General features: G+C 41.9%; 1 protein-coding gene across 6 annotated transcripts in view; it reads left to right on the top strand.

Annotated features, from left to right (window-relative positions):
* The window catches only part of MINDY2 (MINDY lysine 48 deubiquitinase 2), a 94,415-nt gene that overhangs the window by 22,848 nt on the left and 56,038 nt on the right, over positions 1-15,529 (top strand). For all 6 annotated transcript variants that reach the window (XM_055278363.2, XM_055278364.2, XM_063639019.1 and 3 more), the window contains exon 3: positions 9,618-9,682. In XM_055278363.2, coding sequence (XP_055134338.1) covers positions 9,618-9,682 — 65 coding nt within the window. The remainder of the gene's footprint in view (positions 1-9,617; positions 9,683-15,529) is intronic.

Below are 15,529 nucleotides of genomic sequence, written 5' to 3'. Positions count from 1 at the left end.
AGTGAGACACCGTCTCAAAAAATAAATAAATAAATAAGTAAATAAATAAATAAATTTAAAAAATAAAATTAGATCATGATGATAGTTTCATAATCCTGTGAATATACAACAAAAAATAATTGAATTGTACATTTTAAGTGAGTAGGTTGTATGGTGTGTGGATTATACCTCAAAGCCATTTTATTTTATAAAACAGAAAACTAGAGAAAGGGAACTGCAAAAAGTACTTTATACAAATAGAAAAATTAGCCTTAGATAGTTCATCCATGGTAATAGGAGGAAAGACAGAATATATTACAAATAGGTGCAGGTAGGTGGGTGGGTGTGGTTGTAGCACGTCTCTTGAGTGCTTCTGTTTTCTCAATGAAATAGGAAACAAAGTCATCAGCTAGGAGTGAGGATGAGGGAGGAGTTGTTGAAAGTAAGAGGGAAGGTATAAAATAATTGCTTAGAGAAATGGGAGAGTGAATGGATTAGAGAGCTGTGGTATGATTTTTGGGTGCTACCTTTGAGGTTAGTGAAACCAGCCAGCAGCATGGTGTTATGTTTTCTCAGTCACGTTCAGCTGCACGAGTCTAGGCCTGAATAATGGGAGGCCAGGTTTTAACCAGAGCTGGACTTTTTGCCTGATGAGTGTGTTGACGAAAGAATCTAGGGTATGTTGCTCTACATGTTGCCCGTGGTGGGGCCAGGGTTGTGCGGTGGGGAAGGAGGGGAGGAATCTAAGGTATGAAGGTGTGTATAGAGAGTGATTATAATCATGGGCCATAGAATTTAAGCTTCGTAAAGAGGAAATGATGTAAGTGTGTTGAAGGAAAATGTAATGAGATTAATGGATTGTAAGTCTCGATTCCTGATAGAGCTGAGGAATTTTTGGTAATAATGAAACTGTATTACCATGGGAAATGAGTTTCTGAGATAAAGTAGAATAAAAGTTTTTTGGGTTTTTTTTTTGTTTTTTTTTGGGGGGGGTGTGCGTGTGTTTTAAGAATAAAATATTTTTGTTGGAGAAGAGGTCAAGGAACAGAGAGGCAGGGTATTGGAAGAGACATCTCCATGCGTATTGAAATTACCAAAAATTGTGGGATTTGTGTTGGAGAAAGATAGTGAGCTAAGAATAAAGGGGATTGGCCTGAAGATCAGTAGGTAACTGCAACAAGGTGGGCAGGTAATGGGTAGAATTATCTGAGTTTTAAAACTGAGGAGTTTAGGGAGGAAGTGGGGAGAGAATGACAGTAAGGAGCAAATGGGTACCTATTCCACTTTGAGGTTCACTGATAAAAGAAGTATGAGACAGAACAGAACTATCACTTAAGAGAACTGCATTGTCATCAAGACAGAGTCAGATACTCAGATAATAAGGTGAAGGGAACAGTCAGAGAAGTTGAATACCTAGGGAATTTGCTAATGGCAGACTGTGAGTTCCAGAGAACACTGAAATTCAAGATAAGAATTTAGAAATCATCAGTATAAAAATGGTATTTAAATCTGTGGAAGTTGGGCCGGGCGCGGTGGCTCACGGCTGTAATCCCAGCAGTTTGGGAGGCCAAGGCGGGTGGATCACAAGGTCAGGAGATCGAGACCACGGTGAAACCCCGTCTCTACTAAAAATACAAAAAAATTAGCCAGACGTGGACCCCGTCTCTACTAAAAATACAAAAAAATTAGCCAGGCGTGGTGGCGGGCGCCTGTAGTCCCAGCTACTCGGAGAGGCTGAGGCAGGAGAATGGCGTGAACCTGGGAGGTGGAGCTTGCAGTGAGCCGAGATTGCGCCACTGCACTCCAGCCTGGGAGACAGAGCAAGACTCCGTATCAAAAAAAAAAAAAAAAAGAGAGTATTGTGAGCCAGGCAGGAAGTTTGAATTTACTGTAATAGGATGCTTAATCTATTTTAGTTTCCTAAATGGGATAATAACAAGTTAAATGTAGTTTTATTTTGTTTTGTTTTTTGAAACTGAGTCTCTCTGTTGCCCAAGCTGGAGTGCAGTGGCACGATCTCACTCACTGCAACCTCTGCCTCCCAGGTTCAAGCAATTCTCCTGCCTCAGCCTCCTGAGCAGCTGGGATTATAGGCACCCACCACCATGCCCAGCTAATTTTTGTATTTTTAGTAAAGATGGGGTTTCCCCATGTTGGCCGGGCTGGTCTTGAATTCCTGGCTTCAAGTGATCCGCCTGCCTTGGCCTCCCGAAGTGCTGGGATTATAGGCATTAGCCACTGCACCTGGCCATTTATATGTAACTATATATAATTTAAGTAATGAGTTACATGTATTTCTGACCCTGTTTCCTATCCAGCTCTTCCATATCCATCCACTCTCCACCCTACTTTCCTTGTTCTCGGATGGAATTGTGTAAGGCAGATTGAGTCAAATTGGACTCATTTACTATTCTTTCTTAGATCATTGCCATATATCACCTAAACCTGCAGTGAAGAATATAGTAGCCACTAGGTACATGTGGCTATTGAGTCCTTGAAATGTGGCCAGTGTGAATTGAGATGTTCTGTAAATGTAAAATATATACCGGATTTCAAAGATTTGGATAAAAAGAATATCATAATTTTAAAATATTGATTGTTGAAATTTTCATATACTAAGTTAAATAAAATATATTATTAAGATTAATTTTGGCCAGGTGTGATGGCTCATGCCTTTTATCCCAGCACTTCGGGAGACTGAGGCAGGCAGATCACTTGAGCTCAGGAGTTCAAGACCAGCCTGGGCAACATGGCAAAAATTTACAAAAAATTTTAAAAATTAGCCATGTGTGATGATGCTTACCAGTAGTCCCTACTACTCAGGAGGTTGAGGCAGGAGGATCACTTGAGCCTGGAAGTTCAAGGCTGCAGTCAGCCATGTTTGTGCCACTGTACTCCAGCCTGGGTGACAAAGTGAGACCCTATCTCAAACAAAAAAAAAAAAGAAAAGATTAATTTTACCTATTTATTTTGACCTTTATTAATGTGGCTACTAGAAAATTTAAAATTACTTTTTTTATTAATTTTTTTTGCACACAAAACAATAAACATTTTCTAAAAATACATACAAACAAAAAGATGCATATCAAACATATTAGGAAGGTTGCACATGGGAAGACGGGGAATAGGAATGGGGGGTGGGAATTAAAGAAAATAAATGAGAGAGGGACTTTGTATGGATCAATGATAATAACTCAATCCTCTATTTGACAAAGAAGAAGGAGAAGAGGAAGAAAAAGCAAGTGGGATAAAGGATCAGAAAGGGAGGAAAATAGAAAAAATTAGAGTATGACTCCAGGGTAGACCTGTTTTGTTGTTGCTGGGTTGGTTGGTTGGTTTGTTTGTTGTATTTTTCATATGTTTCACCATGTTGGCTAGGCTGGTCTCGAACTCCTAGCCTCAAGTGATCAACCCGCCTCGGCACCCCAGAGTGCTGGGACTACAGGCGTGAGCCACCACGTCCAGCCCCCACATTGCGTCTAGCCTCTGTGGCAGACCTCCCAAACGGGGCGGCTGGGCAGACGCGCTCTCCATATCCCAGACGGGGTGGCCAGGCAGAGGTGCTCCTCACTTCCTAGACGGGGTGGCAGCCGGGCAGAGGCGCTCCTCACTTCCCAGACGGGGCGGCCGGGCAGAGGCGCTCCTCACTTCCCAGACGATGGGCGGCCGGGCAGAGGCGCTCCTCACTTCCCAGACGATGGGCGGCCGGGCAGAGGCGCTCCTCACTTCCTAGACGATGGGCGGCCGGGCAGAGGCGCTCCTCACTTCCCAGACGGGGCGACCGGCAGAGAGGCTCCTCACTTCTTCCCAGACGGGGCGTCCGGGCAGAGGCGCTCCTCATTTCTTCCCAGAGGAGGCGGCCGGTGGCCGGGCAGAAGCGCTCCTCACTTCCCAGACAGGGTGGCGGCCGGGCAGAGGCGCTCCTCACTTCCCAGACGGGGTGGCGGCTGGGCAGAGGCGCTCCTCACTTCCTAGACAGAGTGGCGGCTGGGCAGAGGCGCTCCTCACTTCCTAGACAGAGTGGGGGCTGGGCAGAGGCGCTCCTCACCTCCCAGACGGGGCGGCCGGGCAGAGGTACTCCTCACATCCCAGACGATGGGCAGCCAGGCAGAGACGCTCCCCACCTCCCAGACGGGGCGGCGGCCGGGCAGAGGCTGCAATCCCAGCACCCTGGGAGGCCAAGGCAGGCGGCTGGGAGGCGGAGGCTGCAGCGAGCCAAGACCACGCCACTGCACTCCAGCCTGGGCAACACCGAGCAGCGAGTGAGCGAGACTCCCGTCTGCAGTCCCAGCACCTCGGGAGGCCGAGGCGGGCAGACCACTCGAGGTCAGGAGCTGGAGAGCAGCCTGGCCAACATGGCGAAACCGCGCCTCCAGCCAAAGGACAAAAACGAGGCAGGGGTGGTGGCACGCGCCTGCAATCCCAGGCAGCCTGCAGGCCGAGGCAGGAGAATCACGGGAGCCGGAGTCAGGGAGTCTGCAGCGTGACGAGTATACTCCAGCCCGGGCAACAGAGGGAAGAAAAAGAAAGAGAGAGAGAGAGGGAGGGAGGAAGGTTAAAATTACAAATTCATGGCTTGCATTATATTTCGACTGGACAGTGTTAAACTGTGCTGCCACTCCATAGCTCTTATCTTCATTCTGGCTCTACTTTCTGTGCTATCACAAGTTGATGCCATTTACCTAACCTCTTCCCTGCTCCTTGTCACTAGCACTCTACTTGACTTTGTCTGCATACCTTCTGAGACAAAATGAGCTCTTTTGCCATGAGTACTGCAAATGAAGAGATACGATTGTGGTGGCAGAGAACCGATGAGCAGAGCCATAAGTGCAGAAGTACTAATAGTACAAAGATGAGATTGGTGCAAAAATAAAGCCATCAAAAAATTGTAATGCCTCTCTTTTACAGAAGAGGAAACCAGTGTTCAGAGGGGTTAATGTGCTGTCCCCATCTGGGCACCTTCTATGATTTAAAGTATGCTGAAAAGCTCATATACTCAAAAATACATCCCTCTTACCCCTCTACAATCCCAAAGTGTTTTTGATATAATATTTGAAAGTTCCTCTACTTGTGTTTTTCTTTCTTTTCTTTTTTTTTTCCTGAGATGGAGTCTTGCTCTTCGCCCAGGCTGGAGGATAATGGTGCAATCTTGGCTCACTGCAACCTCCGCCTACAAGGCTCAAGCAATTCTCCTGCCTCAGCTACCCGAGCAGCTGGGATTACAGGCGCCCACCACCATGCCCAGCTAATTTTTGTATTTTTTTTTTTTTTTTTTTTTTTTAGTGGAGATGGGGTTTCACTATGTTGGCCAGGCTGGTCTCGAACTCCTGACCTCGTGATCCACCCACCTTGCCCTCTCAAAAAGTGCTAGGACTACAGGCGTGAGCCACCACACCCAGCCCTTTTCTTGCCTTTTTAATCCAGTAAAAAAAATTTTTTTTTTTTTTTTTTGAGACAGAGTTTCACTCTTGTCACCCAGGCTAGAGTACAATGGCACAATCTTGGCTCACTGCAACCTCTGCCTCCTGGGTTCAAGCGATTATCTCGCCTCAGCCTCCCAAGTAGCTGGGATTGCAAGCGCCTGCCGCCACACCCAGCTAATATTTGTATTTTTAGTAGAGATGGGTTTTCATCATGTTGGCCAGGCTGGTTTCAAGCTCCTGACTTCAGGTGATCCGCCCGCCTTGGCCTCCCAAAGTTCTGGGATTACAGACGTCAGTCACTGCGCCCAGCAATCCAGTAAATATTTACTGAGCATGTACTGTGAGCTAGTTATTTGGAGGTGTCAACATGTAGTTAATGTGGCTGCGTAAGTGTACTCTAACCACGAAAATGTCAGCATGGTATTTTTCTTGGAAAGAGTAATAAAAGAAATAGTTAACACATCTTGGTATGTTAAATTTATCTAACTCTTAGCTAGCAAAGCCCTGAGGAAGCAGAACATAGGACAGATAATTTTAATAAGGAAAAAGAAAAATTAGTGAGGAAATAGCTAGACCTGGTGTAGCTAAAGAGGTTTGGGAATCACTGGTGAGAGGACTTAGCTACTAGGGACACTGTAAAAGTAATATTTTTATGGGAGGTTGGGGAGAAGTGAACAAGAATGATGTAGGCAAAGAAATTCTGAAGGCTCTGCCTCACCAAAAGTAAACTTTATTCAGGGCCAACCGTGCCAGAACAAATGTTTAATTTTCTAAGCTATTTAGATGTTCTGTTGAGATTACTCCATTTCTCTGGAGAAAAAAAGAGATGTTTTTGAGTTAAAAAGCAAACACGGCTGAGCGCGGTGGCTCACGCCTGTAATCCCAGCACTTTGGGAGGCCGAGGTGGGCAGATCACGAGGTCGGGAGATCGAGACCATCCTGGCTAACACAGTGAAACCCTGTTTCTATTAAAAATACAAAAAATTAGCCAGGCGTGGTGGCAGGTGCCTGTAGTCCCAGCTACTTGGGAGGCTGAGGCAGGAGAATGGAATAAACCTGGGAGGTGGAGCTTGCAGTGAGTCGAGATCGTGCCACTGCACTCCAGTCTGGGCGACAGAGCAAGACTCCCATCTCAAAAAAAAAAAAAAAAAAGGAAACACTGGTAGAAGGATTATAAGAGAAACTAATAATTGCTTTCCTAATGCCTAACTGAAGTACCCCAAGGAAATGGGAATTTTGATTGGCAAAGGTTAGAGGAGAAGAAGTGAATTTCAATCTGGAAATTTCTGTTACTAGAATATGAGAGCAGAGCCAGACATGGACATGGCTTTTTGGAGGGCTTTGGCATAGAGAAAGAAACACAATACCTACGAAGTGTTAGGAAGTGTAATATAAGGTGCGGAAGAGATGTAGGGAGAAGGCAGGAAATGGGCAGGAATATGAAACTCAACATAAACTGGAATGTATATTGTGACTTCAGCCATCTAAAATTGTTAGTATGATGATGAGACTGGCATAGTATAAAGTAAGAAAAATAATAGAGATGATGGCATTGTCTGATTTTTAAAAAATTATTTCATCTTTTGAATATAAATACGCTATAAAGCGAGGTCAATGTTGAAGCATTTTAATTTCACCCAGAGTTGCCTGTATTTCCTTTTTTCCAAATGTTCACCTGGTATAAGCTAACTTATGCCAAGCCCTCTCTTCCATTTTTTTGGCCTAAAGTAGCTATCAAATTTTGGTTTCTTGTTTTCTGTTTATTTAGAATATCCCATTCGTAGCAAGGTTTTATTAATTCTTGAAATTTTTTCTCTTTCTATATACTCATACTTCACAACCTGATTTACCTGCAAACTGTATCGTTCTTTGTCCTCTAATACTCATACTTCACAACCTGATTTACCTGCAAACTGTATCGTTCTTTGTCCTCTAAATTAGCCTACATATCAGTGTGTTCTCCTAAAGCATCAATTTCATCCTTCACTCCTCTACTTAAAAGTATGAAGATCCCTGTGATCTTTTACAGTCAGCCAAATTTACAGCATATTATTTAGGATTTTCTAAAATGTGTTCAAGTTTAAACCATGTTTGCCACTACTTTACAATATAAATCTTTTGTATTAAATCTTCTTATAAGCTGTTCATGTCACATGATCTTTCTTTTTTTTTTTTTTGAGACAGAGTCTCGCTTTTTCACCCAGGCTGGAGTGCAGTGGCTCAATCTTGGCTCACTGCGAGCTCCGCCTCCCGGGTTCACGCCATTCTCCTGCCTCAGCCTCTCCGAGTAGCTGGGACTACAGGCGTCCGCTACCACGCCCGGCTAATTTTTTTGTATTTTTAGTAGAGACGGCGTTTCATCGTGGTCTCGATCTCCTGACCTCGTGATCCGCCCGCCTCGGCCTCCCAAAGTGCTGGGATTACAAGCGTGAGCCATGGCGCCCGGCCAACATGATCTTTCTTATATGTGCTTTCTCCATTCATTCTTTCCCTCAAAAGATGCTTTTTCTCCCATTGCCATTCCAAGTTTTGCTCATTTTTCTGCATGCAGTTTAGCTTTTTTTTTGAAACGATTAGCCAGGTGTGGTGGTGCGTGTCTGTAGTCCCAGCTACTCAGGAAGCTGAGGTGGGAGGATCACCTGAGCTTAGGGAGGCTGAGGTTGTAGCAAGTCATGATCAGGCCACTGCACTCCAGCCTGGGCAACAGACTAAGACTCTGTCTCAAAAAAAAAAAAAAAAAGTCTTCTAAAATGTGCAGTTTCAGTGACATCACTAAGTCTAGATCTCACAAAAAAATCAGTTAACTAGTTGTCTGGAAGGGTAGAGACAGATTAACCAGTTGACAAGATTTTTTAAAAATAAAATTTGTTTTTGTTTTTGAGACAGAGTCTCGCTCTATCACCCAGGCTAGAGTACAGTGGCGCGATCTTGGCTCACTGCAACCTCCACCTCCTGGGTTCAAGCAATTCTCCTGCCTCAGCCTCCTGAGTAGTTGGAACTACAGGTGCACGCCACTACGCCTGGCTAATTTTTGTATTTTTAGTAGAAACAGGATTTCACCATGTTGGCCAGGCTGGTCTTCAACTCCTAATCTCAGGTGATCCACCCTCCTTGGCCTCCCAGTGTGCTGGGATTATAGGCATGAGCCATCATGCCCAGCCCAATTTAACTTTTACAGTTCAATAAGAAAAGATAGGCCAGGAACAGTGGCTCATGCCTGTGATCCCAACACTTTGGGAGGCTGCAACATGGCAAAACCCCATCTCTTAAAAAAAAAAAAAAAAAGATGATAATTATATAGGTAGATAATTCAAAGAAAAAAGTATGTACATACAGCTAATCTATAATTTGAAAGATAATACATAGATTTAAAAGTATTAAAATTGTGATCCATATTTTTAAAAGGTACTACATATATTTAAAAGTTGCCACGTATACCAAAAGCTTATACATGTATTTAAAAGGAGATACCAAATAAAAACTTGTATATAAAAATACCATCTTTTTAAATGAAAAAAAAAAAAAAAAAAATTTTTTTTTTGAGGCAGAGAGTCTCACTCTGTTGCCCAGGCTGGAGCTCAGTGGTGCGATCTTGGCTCACTGCAACCTCCACCTCCCAGGTTCAAGCGATTCTTCTGCCTCAGCCTCCCAAGTAGCTGGGATTACAGGCACCCGCCACCACGCCTGGCTAATTTTTTTATTTTTAGTAGAGTTGGGGTTTCACCATGTTGGCCAGGCTGAACTCCTGACCTCAGGTGATCCACCCGTCTCAGCCTCCCAGAGTTCTGGGATTACAGGCATGGGCCACCAAACCCAGCCAGATGCCAAAATTTTTTTTTTTACTTCTCAGTGTTGCAGACATTTAGAAGACTGATAATACCCATTGTTGGCGAGGTAATCAGAAATAGTTATATTGTTGACAGCAGTGAAATTTGGTACAACCTTTGGGACCTTTATACGTAATAACATGGAATGATGCTGAAATATATTATAAAATGGAAGTAAAAAGTTCAAAAGCACTATAGTATATACATTGAAAAAATATTTGAAGTGATAGGAAAAGTTAACATTGATTTTCTCTGGGTAGGATTGGGGAGTCAATTTTATATGTCAACTATAGCTACAGTGTTTTAACATTTATAATTAAGTTCTATTACTTTTGCAATCAGAAAAGCAAGTTTTTAAAAGGCAATTTTACAATTCTTTTTTTTACAGGAGATTACATGCTTGATGCAAAGCCAAAAGAAATTTCAGAAATTCAACGTTTAAATTATGAACAGGTAATAAACACAGTTTTTGTTAAAGTATGTAATTTTAAAGTTTAAATATATACATTGGTGTCTATTAGTAGCTGGCAGCATTTTTCTATAAAGGATTAGATAGTAAACACTTTAGACTTTGCAAGCCACATCTGGTCAGTCTCTATTACATATTCTTTGTTTTCTTTTTTTATACATCTTTAAAAATACAAAATCCATTTTTAGCTCACAGCCAGATTTTTCCTTTTTTTTCTCAGTATTTTTCCTTTTTTTTCTCATTCCATGACAGATCAAACCTAGTGTTTTTCTTGAAAAATTGACTTCCAAGTGAATTTGTCATTGATGTATCTGTCTTCGTTTTATTTATATTTTCCAATTAAGTTATGTTCAGGAGAAAGTTGAACAAATGATGTATATGGTATGTCATTAGGACAAGTTTTGCTATTTGACAGTTTCAGTATCCACATTTCTTGGCATGTTCTTTAGAGATCCTGTTCTGCAATGTAGGAGGTATCACTAGGCTCAAAATTATTGGTGCTGGCAAAAAGCAAGTGGAGCTTCATTTTCTTCAGTATTCTTCCTTTACTTGGCAATAGAAGGCAAGAAGGAATTGGCTTCTTAGAGTGGAAGGAAGTATTAGCCAGGGAAGAAAGAGACATCATTGGAACCTTCATGTTTACTTTCAAAGCAGCCTTTTTTAACATAACTTTCACCAGTATCAGATTTGCAAAAAGAAAGCATAACTCATTTCAGTCTTGCAAAATTTCTTGAATTTAATGTTCAGATAATCTAGTCTTAATAAAATTTGAAAAATCAACAAGTTGGCTGGGTGTGGTGGCTCATGCCTATAATCCCAGCACTTTGGGAGGCCGAGGTGGGCAGATTATGAGGTCAGGAGATGGAGACCATCCTTGTCAACATGGTGAAACCCCATTTCTACTAAAAATACAAAAAAAATTAGCTGGGCATGGTGGTACGCGCCTGTAGTCCCAGCTACTTGTGAGGCTGAGGCAGGAGAATCACTTGAACCCAGGAGGCGGAGGTTACAGTGAGCTGGAATCATGCCACTGTGCTCCAGCCTGGTGACAGAGCAAGACTCTGTCTCATTAGAAAAAAAAAAAAGAATAATAATCATCATCAATTTACATTGCATCATATCATAAGATAGGAAATCTAGGCCAGATGCGGTGACTCACACCTATAATCCCAGCACTTTGGGAGGCCAAGGTGGGTGGGTCACTTGAGGCCAGGAGTTTGAGACCAGCTGTCCAACATGGAAACCCCCCCCCACTAAAAATACAAAAATTGGCCAAGTGTAATGGCACTTACCTGTAGTCCCAGCTACTCAGGAGGTTGAGGCATGAGAATTGCTTGAACCAGGGAGGCGGAGGTTGCAGTGAGCTGAGATTGCGTCACTACACTCCATCCTGGGCGGCAGAGGGAGACTCTGCCTCAAAAAATAAGAGGCCGGGCGTGGTCGCTCACGCCTATAATCCCAGCACTTTGGTAGGCCAAGGCAGGCGGAGATAGAGACCATCCTGGCTAACATGGTGAAACCCCAGCTCTACTGAAAAAAAATACAAAAAATTACCCGGGCATGGTGGCGGGCGCCTGTAGTCCTAGCTATTCCGGAGGCTGAGGCAGGAGAATGGCGTGAACCCGGGAGGCGGAGCTTGGAGTGAGCCGAGATCACGCCACTGCACTCCAGCCTGGGCGACAAAAAAAAAAGAGGAAGGAGAAGGAGAAGAAAGGAAATCTATAGCTAAAGCCAAATTTGTATTCTAAGTGATTTAAATTTTATCAGGGGAATTTGTATCTTAAAACAGTGATATTTAAATATTTTTAGCAGTAGAAACCTCTTTTCAAATGAAATCTTGTCCCAGCTTCCAATATATAAAACCAGTACATAAGTATAAAGTGATAAAGTTCAATTTATATCATGTATTTATGAAATTTATATCATTCCTTACTGAAATCATGAAGCTATTTTGATTAAAAACTTAAAATTAGGGACTGTGGATGATAGCTGCGGTCTGATATCAACCTCCAAATTCATTTTACTTTTGTTGCCTAATCCTGAGAAAATCTTGATTGAAATGAGAAAATCTTAATTTTCGTGTTTTCAGGCACCAGGCCTGGTGGCTCGTGCCTGTAATCCCAGCACTTTGGGAGGCCAAGGCAGGCGGATCACTTGAGCCCAGGAGTGAGACCAGCCTGGGCAACATGGCAAAACCCTGTCTCTACAAAAAATACAAAACATTTGCCAGGCCTGGTGGCACACGCCCATAGTCCCAGCTACTTGGGAGGCTGAGGTTAGAGGATCGCTTGAGCCCGGGAGGCAGAGGTTGCTGTGAGCCAAGATCACGCCACTGCATTCCAGCCTGGACAACAGAGTGAGACCCTGTTACAAAAAAAAAAAAAGAAAAGAAAACTGTTTGCAGCCAGTCACAGTGGTTCACAGCTGTAATTCCAGGTACTTAGGAGACTGAGGCAGGAGGATTACTTGAGCCTAGGAGTTTGAGACCAATCTGGGTGTGATATAGTAAGACTCCATCTCAAAAAAATTAAGAAAGAAAGAAAAATAAAAATGCTTGCAAATGTTATCAGCATTTGGTTTAAGTCCATCTTCCATTGGAATACACTCCCATTACACTGATCAGGATTCTTGAAGAGGAATTGGAAGTATTGGCTCAAAGTTGAAACAAAGGATATCTAACAACTGCTTGCATTTCTCGTAAACATATCAGGCAAAAAGTAGCCTGCTCTTAAAATAAACAATAAAACTATAAGGTGTTATTATTACATTACTGTTTTGAAAATAGTGTATGTCAAGCTTATATGGCTGGGCTGAGTCTAAGCTAATGTGTAATGTTCCACAAGTGTGATATAATAGTGTTCTTTTTTGTGTAACTTTACGTGAACAGATCTCTTCAAACCTAATTTTAGAAAGACCAACACAGAGCTGCAATATTCCCAATTAAAACTCTTTACCGGAAGTTGTAATGTTAGCAAAGAGCCTATTTTTTCCAGTTTTGTCTAATAATATACTGACAGCACAAGAAAACACGATGTGTGTATTCATAACAAATTTTTAATGAGTGCAAATATATTCTTAAAATATATTTTGTATTTAAATTTAAAATATTTGACCATGTTAAAAGTTCCTTTGAAGAAGAGTTCTAAGAAACAGTTTAACTACTACCTTAAAGGATCCAGTAGTACTCCCTTCTTGTGAAGTAAGCAACCATAGCTCACATTTATAGTTTATAATATTAAGTAAAATTTGGAATTAGGAACAAAGTGGCAAAATACCCAAGAGTTTAAAACCGTTTTAAAATAAGTTTGTTTGGTTTATCAGTTGTTGTTTTTTATTAAGACAGAGTCTCGGCTGGGCACGGTGGCACACGCCTGTAATCCCAGCACTTTGGGAGGCTGAGGCGGGGGGATCACAAGGTCTGGAGATCGAGACCATCCTGGCTAACACAGTGAAATCATCTCTACTAAAAATACAAAAAATTAGCTGGGCGTGGTGGCACTCACCTGTGATCCCAACTACTCGAGAGGCTGAGGCAGATGGAATCCTTGAACCCAGGTGGTGGAGGTTGCAGCGAGCCAAGATCATGCCACTGCACTGCAGCCTGAGCGACAGAGCAAGACTCTGTCTCAAAAAAACAAAACAAAAAAAAGACAAGGTCTCCCTCTGTTGTACGGGGTGGAGTGCAGTGGCATGATCTCAGCTCAGTACAACTTCCGCCTTTCAGGTTCAAGGGATTCTCATGCCTCAGCCTCCCATTTAGCTGGGATTACAGGCATGTGCCACCACTCCTGGCTAATTTTTTAATTCTTAGTAGAGATGGCATTTCACCATGTCGGCCATGCTGGTCTCGAACTCTTGGCCTCAGGTGATCCACCTACCTGGGATTACAGGCGTGAGTCACTGCACCAACTTTTTTTTTTTTTTTAGACAGGGTCTCACTCTGTCGGTTGGTCTGGATTGCCGTGGTGCTATCATTGCTCACTGCAGCTTCAAACTCCTGGGCCCAAGTGATCTGCTCACCTCAGCCTCCCAAAGTGCTGGGATTATAGGCATGAGCCACTGTAACTGGCCTCTTTTATCAGTTTTATTAATCTTTATGAAGATATCAAATGGTGTTAACTCAGTTGTTTTAATACTAAATAATGGGGAATAATTGCAGCAAATATATGAAGGTATAAGCATGAGCCCAGAGCCATTAGAAATCATATTGCCCCTAAAGGAAGTTGGGTGGTTGACAAACAAGAATTTACAAAAATAGAGGAAAATCTGGTGGTTGTAAAACTATAATTCTTAGATTGCTCACTGTTGTTACTATTTTTTCAGATTCATCATTGCTGTAGATTTAAGAAAAGTTCTAAAACACTTAAGGGAAAAAATGTAAGCTGATTGTTTTTAAGCATTCAATTTTTGGGAAGGTTGAGAAAATATATTGTTTAGGGGAAACATAGTAGGAAGAGATGAAACTGACAAAGGTCAGAGACTGCAGTATAACAATGTTATCCTATTATAAATGCATCATTCATGAATTTAAAACTTTTGAATGATTTCTGTTTACAGTTTGTACAGTCTGTTAGAATGGAATTTTATAAATTATTTCATAAAACAGAACTTCATTTTTGCAACCTAAATTTGTCTTTTTCAGATTTCAGAGAGAATCCCTAGTTGTAATATAAGATTTCCTTCATTTTCACCCTTTTTATTATCAAACCCCTCTATAGACTATAGTCTACTGTTCATATTTTGTATCTTTAGTATCTTGTACAGTGTCTGATTAGCAGTAGGGATTCAGTAAAAATGTGTTAAATTTTATGTATTGTTTTTCTTTATTCTTTCAAATATATTCTCTATACGTATGTCCATATTTAATGTGTTAACATGCTTAGAAAAGCATTTTAAAATAGTCTTTATTCCAGATGTATATGACTACGTTTATTGAGAAAACTGATGTGGACAGAATGACTCCTTAATCTGACAAACAAGTCTTTGTGATCCAGCCTCCGCCTGTCTCTTAGGCTTCATCTCCTACAACTTTTCACTTTTATTTTGTCCCAGCCACACTGGGCCCCATGCTATTCCATGGACACAGTAATAAACTTGTTTTTGCACTGGCGTCTACTTTGGAACGCTCTTTGCCCAGAGCTTCCTAAGATTCAGTGCTCACTGTGGTCTCTATTCTAGTGTCATTTTCAAAGAGGCCTGTCTCCCTCACCTCCCTCTCCTTCTTTCCTCTCCCATTTACACTCCCCACTCCCCTCCCTCCCTCCCTTCCTCCCTCTCTCCCTCTGTCCCTTCCTTCCATCCTTCCTTCCCTTTCAGTGCATTCACTGCAAAATTAAGTATGGAAAGTACTGAGAATTTCTATATACCTCCTGTTCCTCCTAACCCCACACACATAGCTTCCCCCACTATCAACATCCTGCACCAGAGTGGTTCATTTATTATTGATAAAGTGGCAATGCCACATCATTATCACCCAGAGTCTATAATCTACTCTTTCTTGGTTTTGTATATTCTATGGATTTTGAAAAATGTATAATGACACGTATCTACCATTATAGTATCAAACAGAATAGTTTCACTGTCCTAAAAATTCTCTGTACTCTGCCTGTTCATTCCTCCTTTTCCTTAATCCGTGGCAACCACTGATCTTTTTTACTGTCTCTGTAGTCTTGCCCTTTCCAGAATGTCATTTGGAATTATACAGTATGTAGCCTTTTCAGATTAGCTTGTTTTCTTTACACTATGCATTTAAGTTTCCTCTGTGTCTTTTCATGGCTTGATAGCTTGTTTCTATTTTTTTTAAATTGTGTTAAAAACCACATAATAGGGCC

Source organism: Symphalangus syndactylus, chromosome 5, assembly GCF_028878055.3.
Source record: "Symphalangus syndactylus isolate Jambi chromosome 5, NHGRI_mSymSyn1-v2.1_pri, whole genome shotgun sequence".
Lineage (NCBI taxonomy): Eukaryota > Metazoa > Chordata > Mammalia > Primates > Hylobatidae > Symphalangus > Symphalangus syndactylus.
Note: the sequence above shows the minus strand (reverse complement) of the source record. Positions and strands in the feature narration are given on the sequence as shown.